General features: G+C 45.1%; 1 protein-coding gene across 1 annotated transcript in view; it reads left to right on the forward strand.

Annotated features, from left to right (window-relative positions):
• The window catches only part of LOC121443209 (uncharacterized protein C2orf78 homolog), a 37605-nt gene extending 35196 nt beyond the window's left edge, over nt 1–2409 (forward strand). The window contains exons 3-4 of the mRNA XM_041644883.1: nt 520–1036; nt 1086–2409. Of these exons, the coding sequence (XP_041500817.1) occupies nt 520–1036; nt 1086–2409 (1841 nt within the window). The remainder of the gene's footprint in view (nt 1–519; nt 1037–1085) is intronic.
• Nucleotides 2410–16894: the final 14485 nt, after the last annotated feature.

The raw sequence follows: 16894 nt of genomic DNA on the forward strand, positions 1-16894 counted from the left end.
TGAACTGCCTGACTTGTAGGAGTGAAGAAACTTGGTTTGGATACCTAAAGCCACATAAAAAGCCAAGATTCTGGGGGTATTTAAGTAATGACAAAAACTTAAAGAAGTTGGAAGATATGGATTAAGTTCTTAAAAATGATGGACCAGACAACCTGCCTAATAACAAACTTGCAAGGAAATGAGGGGTACACTTTCAAAGACAAAGGGTAAAGCAAGAGAGGGGCACACACAGGGAATTCTGTAACCTCCCCATGGTGAAGACGCGTGCACACACCACACAAACACAAAGGAACACACAATTATCTGTGAAAACACGACTTTGCATTATCACCAGAAAGAACAGAGCACTCACTACGAGTCTCCCAAAAGAGGTGCTGCCCCTTGCTATTCAAGCAGAGCTCATAGGAATGCCTGCCCCACTGCTGTAGGGTCTCAGTACTGAGGAGCACTAAAAGGAGGGGAAGAGGAGGGGAGCATCTCACTTACCAGGCACTGACTTCTTACTTGACTCTTTTTCAGTGGTGGAAATGGAGACACCCCTGGAATTGACACCTTCAGCTCAGACATTCTGTTTGCTGCAGAGTCCAGACCTTGGCAATGCCTGCACCCATGACACCTGGATGAGGACACCACCTGTCAGTGAGGACAGGTCATTAACTGCCCCCATCCACAGTCCTTCAGAATTCCTGCCCTTGCCTCCAGCTCCAAGCCTGGAACAAACAGAAAATAACAACTTGGATTTCAAGATAGCCAATCTATCAACACCTCTGGTTACCTATGAGGGCACAAAAGAAAACCAAGAACTAGCACTTCTACCTTTAGTGCACCCCAACATGCAGCAGACCCTGAAATACACTGATGCTGAAAGCCTACAGCAGAACCTTGTTCTTGACAATGACACCTTGGGAAACAGCAGCCTAGGTCAGGAAGAGCCTGGGGTGCTTCAGAGTGTGGTGGGCTCCAACATGGACTTTGCAGACATGACTGCACTCGTGGCAGATATTCACCTTCCCCAACTCTTCAACTCCCTCACAGAGCTAAACCAATTCCAAGATCCCAGAGCAGCTCAATCCAAAGACTCCAGTCATCGGGAGGGATCAGGCCCAGGAAAGCTCCAGCGTCATCAGTGCACTCTCAGACCAAGTAAGAAAGAATGACCAGAAAGTCTCTGAGCTGCCTGATGGAGCTCCTCAAGCCAGAATCCAGCTCCAGAAACTGGTGGAGGGAGAAGAGGCTGTGGGCAGTGCTGGGTTCAGTGAAGGGGCTTTCGACAACGTGGCCAAGCACTTGGAGGGCAAAGCTCAGAAAGTCACACCCAGAAAGCGCAGCAGAGCTAGGGCACATGGGCAAGACAAGGCCAAGAAGACTAGAGAAAACAGCTCCAAGAAAACAGAGGAGCTGAAGCCATCAAGTCACAGAGTCAAGGCAGAAGAGAAGCCCGCCATCCCAAAGACCAAGAGGAAGAGGAATCCACCTGAGCTCAGCCATGACAGCTTTAAGAAGCCTCGAACTCACCTCGGCATGCACATGCTGGCGTCTGTGCAGGTCTTTCACCCACTGGGGAAGAAGAGTGAGAGGAAAACTGGCGTCTCCTCCTCCCGGGCTCTGCTGAACTTGAGCAGCAACAAAGATCCCAGGACAGGCCCTGATACCACATCACTGCTGGATATGCCACGTGAGGGCCAAAGCCTTGACAAAAGCCTGGGCAAGATTCAGAGACCAGCGAGCAGTGCTCCCAAGCGGTGTCCATCTCCATCCCAGTATGAGCTGCCCCCACCTGGGAAGGTCAAATTAGTACCTCTGCCTTTCCCAGTCCCGGACAAGCCTCAAACTAAACCTGTTTCTAGAAAGCTTCTCTGCCTGGCTTCACGCAGGTCCACTATGGCTTACCCAGTGAGGCCTCACTCCCACTCAGCTCAGCCTCCCACGCTCAAGCCATCCCAACCAGCTCCTGCCAGCACATCTTTGATGGCCTCTGACAAGCCAGCTCCACCAAATGGCACCAGTGCCACACGAGCCAACATAACCAAGCCCATCCAGTCTTGCACTGGGCCTCAGCCGGCTGCCTCTTTGCCTGCACCCTACAGAGCATCATCTCACACTTCACTCCACAGGGAGCCTCTTTCTGCTGCCAGGAACAAGGCCCTTTCATCTCCCAAAGCTAAAACCCAATACCTGCTGCTAGACTTCAGTTGCCAACCCATCCCATGGAGGAAAGTGGACATTCCAGGGCCAGTCATCTCACAGCCTATCACTGAAGAGCAGAGGCCAGAGAGGGAAGCCATGAAGAGGCGGGCTCAACAGGAGCGAGAGAATGCTGCCAAGTGTACCTCTCTGGGAAAACTGCAGTTTTTCCTTCAGAGGGAGAAGGATATGGAAATTTCAAAATATTATGGGTATGCAATGTAAGAGCTAGCCAGGTTTTCAGAGTAAAGTGCTGTTCAATGTGACTAAGAAGAGATATAAGTACCAAAACACAGGCATACATAGGTTTTAAAGACTTGTGTGAATATATTGATACATTGGCACAAGTATAGGCGTACAGATGACATGTAGATATAGATGGATATGTAAAATATTTCTATTCACACATAATTGAGTACTTAGTAAAACTCTCTAAAAATCTTAAGTCTGTTATTTTATTTGTGAGTAATGAGTGGTTGAATATTTCTCTCTGATAATTTAACATTTATGTTTTCTAATTGCAGTATCATATTCTATATGAAATAAAGCTCACAAAATATGTATTTAATCTTGGATCAATTAATAAAAAGCTATAGTGGTATTAAAACCGTTCTCCTTGTGACTTCATTCACTGGACATGGGATGTCTTGAAGCACATACTGAGTATGAGCACACTCCTTGTTACCACAGTCCGCCCAGCTCTCATCTCTCCCCGCAGTGCTTTGTCATCATTTTCCGCTACAGAGCTTTGCCTCTAGTCTCCTGAAACATATGCACACAGGAGCTCATTATGTAAATATAATCTGGGAACCACATCTGCAAGAAAACATGGATAGCTTATGGAACCTGGCTAATTTATATGACTATCTCCACTCAATTTTTTTCCTGCAAAAAAAAGCATAATTTCCATTCTTTTATGAATAAATAATTTTCCATTATGCTGATACGTCACATTTTCTTTATACCTTTCTCTGATTCTGACACCCAGACTATTTTCCTAATGTAACTACTGCGTACTGTCGCAATGGCTACTGTTGGTGTCAACCTGAACACATGTGGAATTAACTAAAACCCAACTGATTGGGTACACCTGTAAGGGATCTTTCTTAATTAAAAAATTAAATCATTTGAAGTAGGAATACCCAACTTAATCCAGCTCTTTTGAAATGGGAAGCTTTGTTTTTAACTTTGGCCACATCTTCAGGTGGCAGCCTACATAAAGGATAAAGAATAAGAAAGCCCTTTGCTCTTTGCTGGCTGGCCCTTTCTCTTGCTAGCATGTCCATTCCTTCACTGGGATTAGAGCCTACTTCTTCAGAATTCCAGAATATACCGAAGACCAGCTGAGATATCTACCCTCATGGTGTGAACAACTACTCTACTCTTGCCATCTCTGATGGTAGACAGCCATTATTGAAATAGGTAGACTATGACCTATAAGCCACGTTAGTAAATCACCTTTCTATAAATACACAGATGGATAGATTCTATCAGTTCTGTTCCTCTAAGGAAGCCTGACTAGTTTAAGTATGCTGCAATAAATATTGATGTGCAGATATGCCTCTAATATAAAGAACTGAAATGCTGTGTGTATATACCCGTGAGTGGTATAACTGATTCACTTTTAATTTTTTAAAGAGCCTCCACTGTGATTATGTTGTGTGGTAATTCTAACAAAGAGCACACATGGACACTCTTAAAGTTGAGTACAAAGTCTTTATTTCTGGCCAGCAGCTGCCTGGGAAACTTGCATAAATGATGCAGCCCCAAGACTCACTGCCTCTGATCTTCTAAGCACAAAATCTACCTCCTGGGTTGACATAATTTAGTTAGCAAGAAGCAGAACTATAGAAGCCAAAAGGTAAGGCTAGTACATTTAGACTTTCCTGTATCCTGGAACTATTGACTATGTCTTTGAGGATTAGGTCTTTGTTCCCATTTTAGCAGGTGTTGGGACCCACTTGCTGGGTTCTAGGGTCAGAATGGTCCCTACAATATGGTGTCGGTTGTGCTAAGGTCAGGGGACTGATATCCAAGATATATAAAGAACTCAAGAAAGTAGACATCAGGGGCTGGAGAGATGGCTCAGCGGTTAAGAGCACTGATTGCTCTTCCACAGGTCCTGAGATTAATTCCCAGCAACCACATGGTGGCTCACAACCATCTGTAATAAAATCTGGTGCCAACTTCTGGCCTGCAGGGACACATGCAGGCAGAACATTGTATACATAATAAATAAATCTTTAAAAAAAAATTTTAAAAAAAAGAAAGTAGACATCAAAATACCTAATAATTCCATTTTTTAAAGGGAACAGATCTAAACAGAGAATTCTAAACAGAAGAATCTCAATTGGCCGAAAGACATTTAAAGAATTACTCAACATCCTTAGTAATCAGGGAAATGCAAATCAAAATGACTCTGAGAAGCCATCTTACTCCTGTCAAAATGGCTAAGATCAAAAGCACTGATGACTGCTTTGTTGCAGATGTGTTGGAGTAAAGGGAACACTCCTCCACTGCTGGTGGGAGTGCAAACTTGTACAGGCACTTTGGAAATCAGTAGGGCTGTTTCTCAGAAAATTAGGAGTCTCTACCTCAAGAACCAGTGATACCACTCTTAGGTGCTCAATCATAGCACAGGGACACTTGCTCAATGATGTTCATAGCAGCATTGTTCAGAATAGCCAGAACCTGGAAACAAGCAAGATGCCCTCAACTGAAGAATAGTTAAGGAAAATGTGGTACATTTACACAATCGAGTATTACTCAGCAAAAAAGAAAAAAGGAAAAAAAAAGACATTTTGAAATTTGCTGACAAAAGGATGGAACTAGAAAAAAATCATCCTAAGTGAGGTAACCCAGACCCAGAAAGACAAAAACAGTACGTACTAACTCGGAAGTGGATATTAGATGTAAATCAAAGAATAACCAGGATGCAATCCACAGTCCCAGAGAAGCTAGGTAACAAGGAGGACCCTAAGAGGGATATGTGGATTGCCCTGGGAAGGGGAAACCGATGAGATCTCCTGGATAAACTGGGGCTGAGGGAGACAGAGGGCAGGGAATGGGAATGGGAGCGATCCGGATTGTCCATAGGGGGAGTGACAGAGAGGAAGAGCAATGAAAGAGATATCTTGATAGAGGGGTCATTTGGGGGTTAGAGAAAAACCTGTGCCAGGAAAACTTCCAGGAATCCACAAGGATGACTCCAGCTAAGATTCCTAACAATAGTGGAGAGGGTACCTGAACTGGTCTTCTCCTGTAATCAGATTGGTGACTGCCCTAATTGTCATCACAGACCCTTCATCCAGTAACTGATGGATGCAGATGCAGAGATGCACAGCCAAGTACTAGGCCAAGCTCTGGGAGTCCAATCGAAGAGACGGAGGAGGGATTAGATGATGGGGGGGGGGTCAATATCATGATGGGGAAACCCACAGAGACAGATGACACAAGCCTGTGGGAGTTCACAGACTCAAGACCACCAGCTAGGCTCTCTGTATGTGAGTGACAGTTGTGAAGCTTGGTCTATTTATGGGACCCCTACCAGTGGGACTAAGATCTGTCCCTGGTGCATGGAACCCACTCCCTAAGGTGGGATTCCTTGCTCAGACTTGATGCAGGGGGAGGAGCTTGGTCCTGCCTCAACTTGATAGTCTATGCTTTGTTGATTCCCCTTACTTTCTGAAGAGTGCATGGAGGGCAGAAAGGTGGTGGGGGAGGAATGGCAGGAGAGGAGGGTGGGGAAAGTGTGGTTAGTATGTAAAATAAATTAAAAAATTAAAATAAAAAAAGTCAAAAAGGAGCCAGGATCTTACACTCCTCTTTATGACCTAACTTCTCCCATGTCCCCAAATCCTAAAAGTTTCATTGCCTCCCAGTAGTGACTCCCATCTGGATCAGAAGGGACAGAGGCTCCTGCCAGCTCTGCACTGTCATTTTCTTGTCACTGGAACCCAGAGAGCATAAATGGTCATTCATGTGACATAGGGAACAACTTTTAAACATCTGTCTTCAGGACCAGCTACAAGGAATGTTTCCCCATTTCATTACCTGTTAGCTAGGTGGGTAAAAGCAAACCTCCTGGACACCCTTTGAGTGTGTGTCTTTCCTAGATCTCACACCGTGATCCACCACACAGCTTTATCCCTTCCAATCAGTGCCTACTGCAGAAATTGTGTGCTGAAAATTAGCATCACTGATTACCATCCATCCAGGAACATGGTCAACAGGCAGAGTTTTTTCATCCATGTTACTGATCAATCTCCTAATTAAAGAGAAGGAAGAGCTTCTCTGCCCACCAGAGTGCATTTATGGGCAGTTCTCATATCCATTGGGGCTGCCTCTCTACTGGGGTTCAGCATTAACAGGGATCACTTTGCAAGAACAGTGAGAAAGATGTGTGCTCTGTGGCTCCAAAAGAGAGTGCATCTCCAGGAAGTGGGGGGACACTTTGAAAAGTACAGTGTGTGGGACAAACAGAACTCAGCTTGAGTAGACAGAACTCAGTAGGCAAAGTAAAGTGGTCAGTTCAGGGAGGTGACAAACAGGGGTGAGCTCTTCAAACTGTGTCTCCTCACATCCCGCCTTCCTGCAACCTTTTGTGGGGATCCTTGGTGGGTGGGGCCCAGTGGATAAGAAGACAAGCTACTTTTCCCTAGTTACACACACCAGAGATGAGCCAAGCTCCCAGAGGCTCTGTCCTAGTCAGGTGGAATCTTATTGTCCTTAGGGGGAAAACTGGAATCTGTGTGTGTAGCTTGTCTGATCCTCAGTCCTCCCCACCCCCAATCGTGATCTTTACCTACTCACTTGCTCCCTCCACATCCTGACTCTATCAGCGATACAGGCTACAGATGTACCTTGGGTACAGCTCACATCCTGACTCTATCAGTGATGCAGGCTACAGATGTACCTTGGGCACGGCTACCATTCTGACTCTATCAGTGATACACGCTACAGATGTACCTTGGGCACGGCTCACATCCTGACTTCATCAGTGATGCAGGCTACAGATGCACCTTAGAACACAGCTCACATCCTGACTCTATCAGTGATACAGGCTACAGATGTACCTTGGGTACGGCTCACATCTTGACTCTATCAGTGATGCAGGCTACAGATGTACCTTGGGTACAGCTCACATCTGACTCTATCAGTGATGCAGGCTACAGATGTACCTTGGGACACGGCTCACATCCTGACTCTATCAGTGATGCAGGCTACAGATGTACCTTGGGACACGGCTAACATTCTGACTCTATCAGTGATACAGGCTACAGATGTACCTTGGGCACGGCTTACATCCTGACTCCATCAGTGATGCAGGCTACAGATGCACCTTAGAACACAGCTCACATCCTGACTCTATCAGTGATACAGGCTACAGATGTACCTTGGGACACGTCTCACATCCTGACTCCATCAGTGATACAGGCTACAGATGCACCTTGGGACACGTCTCACATCCTGACTCTATCAGTGATGCAGGCTACAGATGCACCTTGGGACACTGCTCACATCCTGACTCCATCAGTGATGCAGGCTACAGATGTACCTTGGGATACAGCAGGGTTCTTTTTGTACCCGCTCAAGAGCATGTGCATTCCAGAATATGACCCTGAAGAAAGCTGGCCACCTCTGCTGATGGAAGGACTCTCCTCTCTGCTGTTGGGAACTTGGGCCCTGCAGTTCCTTGGAACAAGAGCTTGCTTGTTACTATGCTGATAGAAACAGGGAATCTGACATGCTATGGTGCTCCCTGGAATCACACCACTTAGGAAGCTACCTGAGCATGGGCCAGTCACTCAGTCATTGCTACACTCCTTCACAAATGCTGTCTGCACCCCGCACACACCTCAGCATTTTGGGATCCTGCCATCACACATGTCTGAAGCCCCTCTCACAAAAACTTGTCTCTCATGTTGATGAAGAAGGAAAATTGAAATCCCAATGACATGACACCAATAAATGTCATCATATACACACTAAGTGTGAAAATAGATAATCTCATTTGGCAACAATTTCCCTGTGACTGCTTGAGTTTTACTTGTCACAGGAAAATAACACCAGCACCTTAAATTCATGAGCTTGTGGACATACATAATACACAATGGTGGACACATATATACTGTTCAATGCAGAGAACTTTGCAGATATGAATGTCCTTCCATGGCCATAACAAAGTCACCAGGCAGAGAAGCCTTTCATGGGAAAAGAGAAAAGGATACCATCAAAAATAAATAAGAAATAAACACGAGATGAAGCCAGAGTGACAAGTCAAGCCCCTTGGGTTCATAGGAGCAGCCCTGTGTTGGGCTCACTAAGATCTACCTGTGCATCCTCTCCTCTGGGATGGCTGGCCGCCTGCTCTTCCAACACCTTGAGCAGCCACCAGTTCATGAATGTCATCTGCAAACATGCCTCTTCTCCTTTTTAACATCTGTTAAACTGAAGCCACCTAGCTGTTGAAGTATTAAATCAAAATCCAATCAGGATGTGGACAGAGAAATAATTCTGATCCTGAATGTCCACAGCTCCTTCTCACAAGAACCAGCTGCATTCCTCAGAAATGGTGGGTGATCCTGACTTTAAACAGGCACAGGGGAAAATCACTCTCTTCCCCAGGAAGGGACTGGTCTTATTTCAATTCCTGATGCTACACTGACATCTAGTGGGCAACTCGAGTATTATTCTGAAGACCCTCCTGCGATTTTGCAGGCTTGTATTTATTTCTCCAAGCTGAGCACTTCGATGTCCCAGAGGTTCAGGGAAAGATCTCAGAGCTGGCAGAAGATAATTGTTGCTAGGCCCGGTGATGCGAACTGTTTTCCAGCCTACTTGAGAGGCTGAGGCCGGGAAATCACAACTTCAAGAGTAGCCTGGACACCTACCCTGGGCTCCAAATAAAACGCATAAAGAGGGTAGAGATCAAGCTGGGTGGCAGAACATTTGCCTAGTACACGTCAGCTGCTAGGGTCAATCGCACATATAACTGTTTATCAAACGACTGAGCATGAAGTGTGTCTGTGACTTTAGGGTGGGTTTATGCTCAGTAATAATCCATGAGCTTACTTTATGCGTGCAGCCACCAATGAGAACAAGGAGCAAGGTCTTTAGCATTTCTGAGGATCATTTGCTCACCTATTCAGCCATCTTTTCCTCTAAGCTGTTGATGTGTCTGTCGTAGTATTTCATGGATCCTTCCGGTTCAGGCATCTCAGATGTCCACAGCACTGTTCAATCCTGGTCTAGCCTGCAGATTCCTTTATCTGATAGCACTGTCCTCTCCTGGTTTAGACTGCAGCTTCCTGCATCTGATAGCACTGTCCTCTCCTGGTCTAACCTGCAGCTTCCTGCATCTGATAGCACTGTCCTCTCCTGGTCTAACCTGCAGCTTCCTGCATCTGATAGCACTGTCCTCTTCTGGTCTAACCTACAGTTCCCTGCATCTGATATCACTGTCCTCTCCTGGTCTAACCTGCAGATTCCTGCATCTGATAGCAATGCCCTCTCCTGGTCCAGCCTACAGTTCCCTGAATCTGATAGCACTGTCCTCTCCAGGTCTAACCTACAGTTCCCTGCATCTGATAACACTGTCCTCTCCTGGTCTAACCTGCGGTTTCCTGCAACTGATAGCACTGTCCTCTCCTAGTCTAACCTACAACTTCCTGCATATGATAGCTCTGCCCTCTCCCTGTCTAGCCTACAGTTCCCTGCATCAAATATTACTGTCCTCTCCTGGTCTAGCCTACAGTTCCCTGCATCTAATATTACTGTCCTCTCCTGGTCTAACCTGCAGTTTCCTGCATCTGATATCACTGTCCTCTTCTGGTCTAGCCTGTGGTTTCCTGCATCTGATAGCACTGTCCTTTCTGGTCTAACCTGTGGCTTCCTGCATCTGCATCATTTTCTCCTTTGTTCTTTTTTATATATTCTCCTATACTGCTTTTTATATTTTAAGCTGCATGTTGCACATTACAGGACAGAAGAAGCAGGAGAAGCTAAAGGTATTTCCTCATCTCAGAAGACACAGGGCTTTTAAACTGTTGCAAGCAGCTATGCTGAGGGGCTCTCTTCTTCACAGAACCAGGCTAAGGTAGCTCCAAGTCTACTGTGGCCTGAAGGGGAGGTAGGGCTCTTCCTCCCAGCTAGGTGTTAGGACACATCACCACAGCCGAACTTCAGTCTCTGCTTCCACCACTTTCCCCCTCTCTCACTTGCCAGTATTAGGAACCACCATGGCAACATGCACAGGGAACTCTTGAGGCCTGCAGCCAGTGCCAACTTCTCTGAGACTGAACTTGTGAGAAAGGGAAGTACAGTGTGAACTGAGTGCATACCCTTGCAGCCTACAGTGCGACCCTTGCAAACTCCTCCAGTGTCTCAGGAATAGCCCCCAAATCCAAAGAGCCTCAAATTTATGTGAGCCCTGCACAGAAAACCAAACCAAGTTTTACTCAATGGGATCAACACACAGCAAGACCCTTCAGCTAACCTAAACAATCTACTGAAAATGTAAAGTAGTGGTTCATACTATAATCCCAGCACTCAGGAGGTAGAGGCCAGTGGATCCCTTTGAGTTCAAGGCCACTCTGATCAACACACAGTGAGGACCAGGACAGCCAGGACAACATAATGAGACACTGCCGTGGAACAGAAATCTACCAGAGCCCTATTGTATACAACATGGGGTCAAAATAGCCTGAAAAGTCACTTTCACAAGTTGAAAGACCAGGGAATTGAATCTGACAAACTGATGTTGGGCTATACATGTTATGTGCCAAAGCTTCTAATGTTGATAATTCCAAATATTAAAATACAGTGCCACCTCTTGACCAGGGGGGTGCATATAATCAGGCCTGGAATTTCTATATCCAGTGTGTCTACTTATTCAATGCAGGAAACGGTCTGCCCAGGAGAAATGCTCAATGTGGAGCTGGGCTAGAGTTCAATAGTAGATCTGTTGCATGGAAAGTGGGAAAACTGGGTCCATCCACAACATTGTGGGGACTAACAAGATAAATGGATGAACGTAAAGTCTAACTAAGGTCAGTCTCTTGATTCTTCAGTGGCATCTGGAGACATTATTAAACTAGAAGACCATGGCCAGAAAAGTGGGTCAGTGGGTAAGAGAGCAGCCTGCCACGCCTGATAACCAGAGTTCAATATCCTAAACTAGATAGAAGGAAAAGAGCAACTCTTCTGAGCTGTCTTCTGACGTCCACATACATGGCATGGTGAACATACACACGTATACTCCCAAACACAATAGGTAATCACCAACCTGAAGCGTGCTGGTGCCACTGTACCCATGTTCTCCTCTATCCACAACCTCCAAGCCCTGCATGGCAATCCTCTGTACTGAGGCCAGTATTTGGATCAAGTGCAAAGCAGGGCCAGGAAGTTCATAATCTGTGTCTTAATTGTTGAGGGCATAGATAAAGCTGGGTATCCTGTCAGGCAGTGTTGTATCGCAGAGTACTCCAAGTCAGCTATGAAGCAAGCACAGGAGAATTCACAATTAAAATCGGAAGTAACCCAGAATCCAAAGTATCTTGAAAAACCATCAGATTTTCAGGACAATTTCCAGCTTCGCGTTTTCAGATTAAGATACTTCAATCAGCAGATTCATGCCAATATTCCCCCAGTTCAGAAAACTCCAAAGAAAGAGGCACTTCTGGTCCCAGACATTTTGGATAAGATGGGAAATATTCACCCTCTGTTGTTCTCATGCTGTTACACAAGGGGATTTCTTCTGTGAAAGCACAAAAAGGACTCTCTCTCTCTCTCTCTCTCTCTCTCTCTCTCTCATGCATATTCAAAAGAGCCAGAATTGGACACAGTAGTGATCTACAATCCCATCACTGGACAGGCTGAGACACATGTATGCATGGGTGTACACACATTTCATACAGCAAATGAAATAAAAGAGTAAGGAAACTTGGTAGATTACACCTCTGATGATTAACCAGGCCTTCTGGCTCTAATTGCACGCTTGGAGGTAATTCATCTAATCCCTAAGTTTTAAGTGGTGTTGGGAAACTCCTGTAGAAATGTGATTCCCTAATTTGAAAGTGAAGGAGGCTACAGAAAGTAATTCCCACCGTCACCAGAAGTCATTAGATAAACGGATCTCCGTCACCTACGGAACACATGGCTTGAATCTGCAATGTCCCCCAGAGGCTCATGTTTTGAGTACTTGTTCCCTAGCTGGTGGTAATATTTGGGAAGGCTATGGAACCCTCAGGAAGCCCAGCCTTCCTGGAGGAAGTGGATAAGTAGGAGTGGCCTTTGAGTTTAGAGCCCAGACAGTCCTAGCCGCTCTGCTTTTCTTGGTCAGCCATGACATAAGCAGCCACTGCCACACACTTCCGCTGCCATGAACTGGGCCACTCCAGCACGCCCACTCTGCTGTGACAGACTGCAGATCACAGACCCTGAGCCAAAGTTAACCTTCCCACCCTATTTTCTGTGTGTATGGTGTCACGGCAGCAAGAAATAAACTAAGGGGCTAGCAAGTTGGTTCTGTGAGTATGCTGGCTAGTTTTGTGCCAACTTGATACGAGTTCACCCGACTGCAGGGTGAAACTGAGGTTTCAGTTGAGAAAATGCCTCCAGAAAGCATTTTCTAAATTAGTGATTGATGTAAGAGGCCCACCTCACTGTGGCTGCTACCACTCCTGGGCAGGTGGTCCTAGGTTCTGTAGGAAAACAGACTGAACAAACACTGAGGGGTTAGCCAATAAGCATCGCTCCTCCATGGCCTCCGCATCACCTCTACCTCCAGACTCATTCGCCTTTGAGTTCCTGCCTTGGCTTCCCTCAACGGCCTGTGACTCAGGATGTGAATAAATTTATATAAACCCTGTCCTCTCCAAGTTGCTTTTGGTCGTAGTCTTCATCACAGCAACAGAAATCCTAACTAACACAGTGGGTGAATATGCTGCTGCCAAACCTGATGGCAGGGCTTCGATTTCAGGGGCACAGAGTGAACGGAGAGAACTGACCCCTACACCGGTCCTTAGACTTCACACATGCGCTGTGGTGCGCACATACAAACACACACAGACACACATAATAACTGTAAAAGAAAAAAAGGGGGCTGGAGAGATGGCTCAGTGGTCAAGCGCTCTGGTTGTTCTGGTGGACGTGGGTTCAATTCCAAGCACCCACACGGCAGCTCACAATTCTAACTCCAGTTTCAGGGTACCTGATGCCCTCATATAGATACACATGCAGGAAAAAAACCAATGCACATAAGTAAAAATAAAAAACAATAATAAAATAAAAAGGGAAAAAAAGAAAGTAATTCAAGTCAATCACTTGATTTTCAAATACTCATGTGTTTAATGACTGAAACTTACTCTTGATTTTCTATATGAAAAATTCTTCAGTCTTCAGTATGGCAAGCTGAAGGTCTTAGGGCAGCAAGCAAAATAATCTAGCTATAGAAACATTTACAGCCTGGAGAGGGTGAGTGTAAACGCTGGTACACGCGTGTCATGGCATGTGTGGAGGTCAGAGGTCACTCTCTGGAGTCAGTTCTTTTCTGTCCTAGTGGAATTTGTCGATGAAATTCAATGGTCAGATTTAGATGGTAAACACTTTACCTGCTGAGCCAACTCACCAATCCTACTTCAACTTTTCCATACTAAGTTGTTGGAGGTGGGTGGAGTCACTGTCATGTCACTGAACCGCAACTTCTCGCAGAATTTCCACAGATTCGCTTGTGGAAAAATATGCGCACATCCATGATGCAAAGGTTACCGCTCATTGCTATAAAGGGGAAAGTTAAGGTGTCACTTCTATAAGATGAATTTTTTAAATGAGCAAAAACATTTCGTGACCCATTATGATATCTTTCAATGTAATTGTATAATTTTTCAGTGTAGATTTGGTGTCATTTACCATTTTTCCATAACCATCCTAAACATTGTGATTATCTAACCTGTAAGGTGACCCTACTTCAGCTGTTCTTTAAGAACACCTCACCTGAGAACATCCTCTAAAAATACAGATTCTGGGCTGCAAGATGGCTCAGGGGTTAAGATATCTTGCTGTTCATCCAGAGGTCCCAGCACCCACAGCAGGTGGCTCCACAAACTCCAGATTCAGTGGAACTCTTCTCTAGCCTCTATGACTACTGGCACAGGTACAGTGAGCACACACGTGCACATGTGTGTGTACACACACACACATGCACACCACACACACACAAACATGCAAATTTGTTTTGTTTTGTTTCGAGACAGGGTTTCTCTGGCAAATTTTTAAAATCCTTTTTAAAAACAGATTCTAGGTACTCATCTGCTAGGCAACTCTCATAAGAGACGCCTAGGAATCAGAATTTTTGAAGCCTTTCATTTGTTTGCTTTTTCAAACAGGGTCCTACTGTGTATGCTAAGAGGGTCTCAAACTCTCTACCCTCCATATAGGCATCCTCCTGAATACTAACCTTCATCAGGCGATGACAGGAGACAGAGACAGAGACCCACATTGGAGCACCGGACTGAAATCTCAAGGTCCAAATCAGGAGCAGAAGGGGAGAGAGCACGAGCAAGGAACTTAGGACCGCGAGGGGTGCACCCACACACTGAGACATTGGGGATGTTCTACCGGGAACTCACCAAGGCCAGCTGGCCTGGGTCTGAAAAAGCATGGGATAAAACCGGACTCGCTGAACATAGTGGACAATGAGAACTACTGAGAACTCAAGGACGATGGCATTGGGTTTTTGATCCTACTGCACGTACTGGCTTTGTGGGAGCCTAGGCAGTTTGGATGCTCACCTTACTAGACCTGGATGGAGGTGGGTGGTCCTTGGACTTCCCACAGGGCAGGGAACCCTGATTGCCGGTTGAGCTGATGAGGGAGGGGGACTTGATCGGGGGAGGGGGCGGGAAATTGGAGGCAGTGGCGGGGAGGAGGCAGAAATCTTTAATAAATAAATAAATTTAAAAAAAAAACTCTCTACCCTCCTGGCCTAGCCTTCTGTGTGCTAGGATTATAGACATGCCCTCTATCACCTACGTGATAAATTTACCAAATAAATTAGCACATATTTTATTTGCTCAGCCCATGACTGTCAAATATTGTTCTGAGACTTTGCTATCATAAAGAATAATCACAAGAATTCTAATAGATATTTCTTGTATTGCACTGTTTTCTGAAGATGATAAAGTGGGGGCATCTCCTTCTTAAAGAGCAAATATTTAGTAAGCAGACAACTGTGCTCTAGGGAACTCATTACCCTACTGTAATCTGAGTATCACAGGGAACATTGGCAGATACCCAAAGCTATGCTGGCTATCTGAAAAGAGTTCATTAAGTGGTTTCTAATAACTAGGCTAGAGAGAGGGCTCAGCAGCTAAGAGCACCTGCTATTCTTCCCAAGGATCAGGATCAATGCACATGGAACCCACAAAGGGTTACAACTGTCTGTGTTAAGTCCAGTTCCAGAGAATCTGGCTCCCTCTTCTGGCCTCTAAAGGCACTGCATACACAGTGCGCATAGCTACATAAAGACAAAAGACTATAAAATAGAGCCAGGCATGGTAGTACACACCTTTAATCCCAGCACTTGAGAGGCAGGCAGGATGATCTCTATGAGTTGCAGACCAGCCTGGTCTACAAAGTGGATTACAGGACAGCTAGGGCTGTTACACAGAGAAACCCTGTCTTGGAAAACCAAAGCAAAACCACTCACAAAATAAAAATAGTTCTTTTAAAAATAGAAACTCCTAAGATCCTGAAAGAGACTGGCCTTTGCCTCTGTCACTGTGTCCACGGAAGTCATATACGACCCACAAAATGACTGCTGCTTTTGTTGTCTAACCCAACCTCATCCCTGCAGCTCTGGGAATCAAACTCAGAGCCTCATTGTACAAAGCAAGTGTTCTACCACTGAGCTACACACCTAGTCCGCTGTTGTCTTGTGCTTCTCTAAGTTCATAACTGTGAGGAGGAATAGTTTAGTGGTATACAGCATAAGTTAGTCCTGGGTTGATCCTAAGCATCAATAATTAATTAATTAACTTTTTAAAGAAAACCAAAAGTTCACATATAATATTCTAATTATGTCATAGTAACTATAGCAACATCATTTGCTTGAAAAACATCACTACAATTTTAAATGTCTCACCACAAAAACAATTATATGAGGGTGTTGGGTTAATTGGTCTGATTTAGCTATTCTTCACAATATATAAATTTGAAAGTGTCATTTTAAATGTCATACATATATACAATTTTTGTCAAATAAACTTTTAAAATGTTTTAATCCCAGCACTCTTGGGATTGAAGCAGGTAGAGTTTGTGGCCAGTTTGATCTACATATCCAGTTCCAGGACAGTCAGGCCTACAAAGACCCAGTCACAAAAAGAAATCAAGTGGTACAATACTGAGTTCACATGTTGAGTCCCCAAGGGCACTTTCTCTCCACAGTCTTATAGATGCTAAACTAGTCACAGGCCTTTGCGAATGCCACACAGAATGTCCATCCTGTTGCTGTCAGGCTGGCCTCAAGCTCTAAACCATATGTGTGTTAGCATGTCCTATACTGCCTAAGATCAAAATGGCACACAACTATCACCCAAAGAGATACAAAGCCTATGTTTCTTAAACAAGGATGTGGTGGTGTTTGCCCAAGTTTCTCTGAGAATTCTTTGTCCTTCTTTAAAAGGAGGTTGTATGCATAGTACTCAGTATT

This window comes from Microtus oregoni, unplaced genomic scaffold (assembly GCF_018167655.1).
Source record: "Microtus oregoni isolate MIOR12 unplaced genomic scaffold, Mior012 000102F_ref0000329, whole genome shotgun sequence".
Classification (NCBI taxonomy): domain Eukaryota; kingdom Metazoa; phylum Chordata; class Mammalia; order Rodentia; family Cricetidae; genus Microtus; species Microtus oregoni.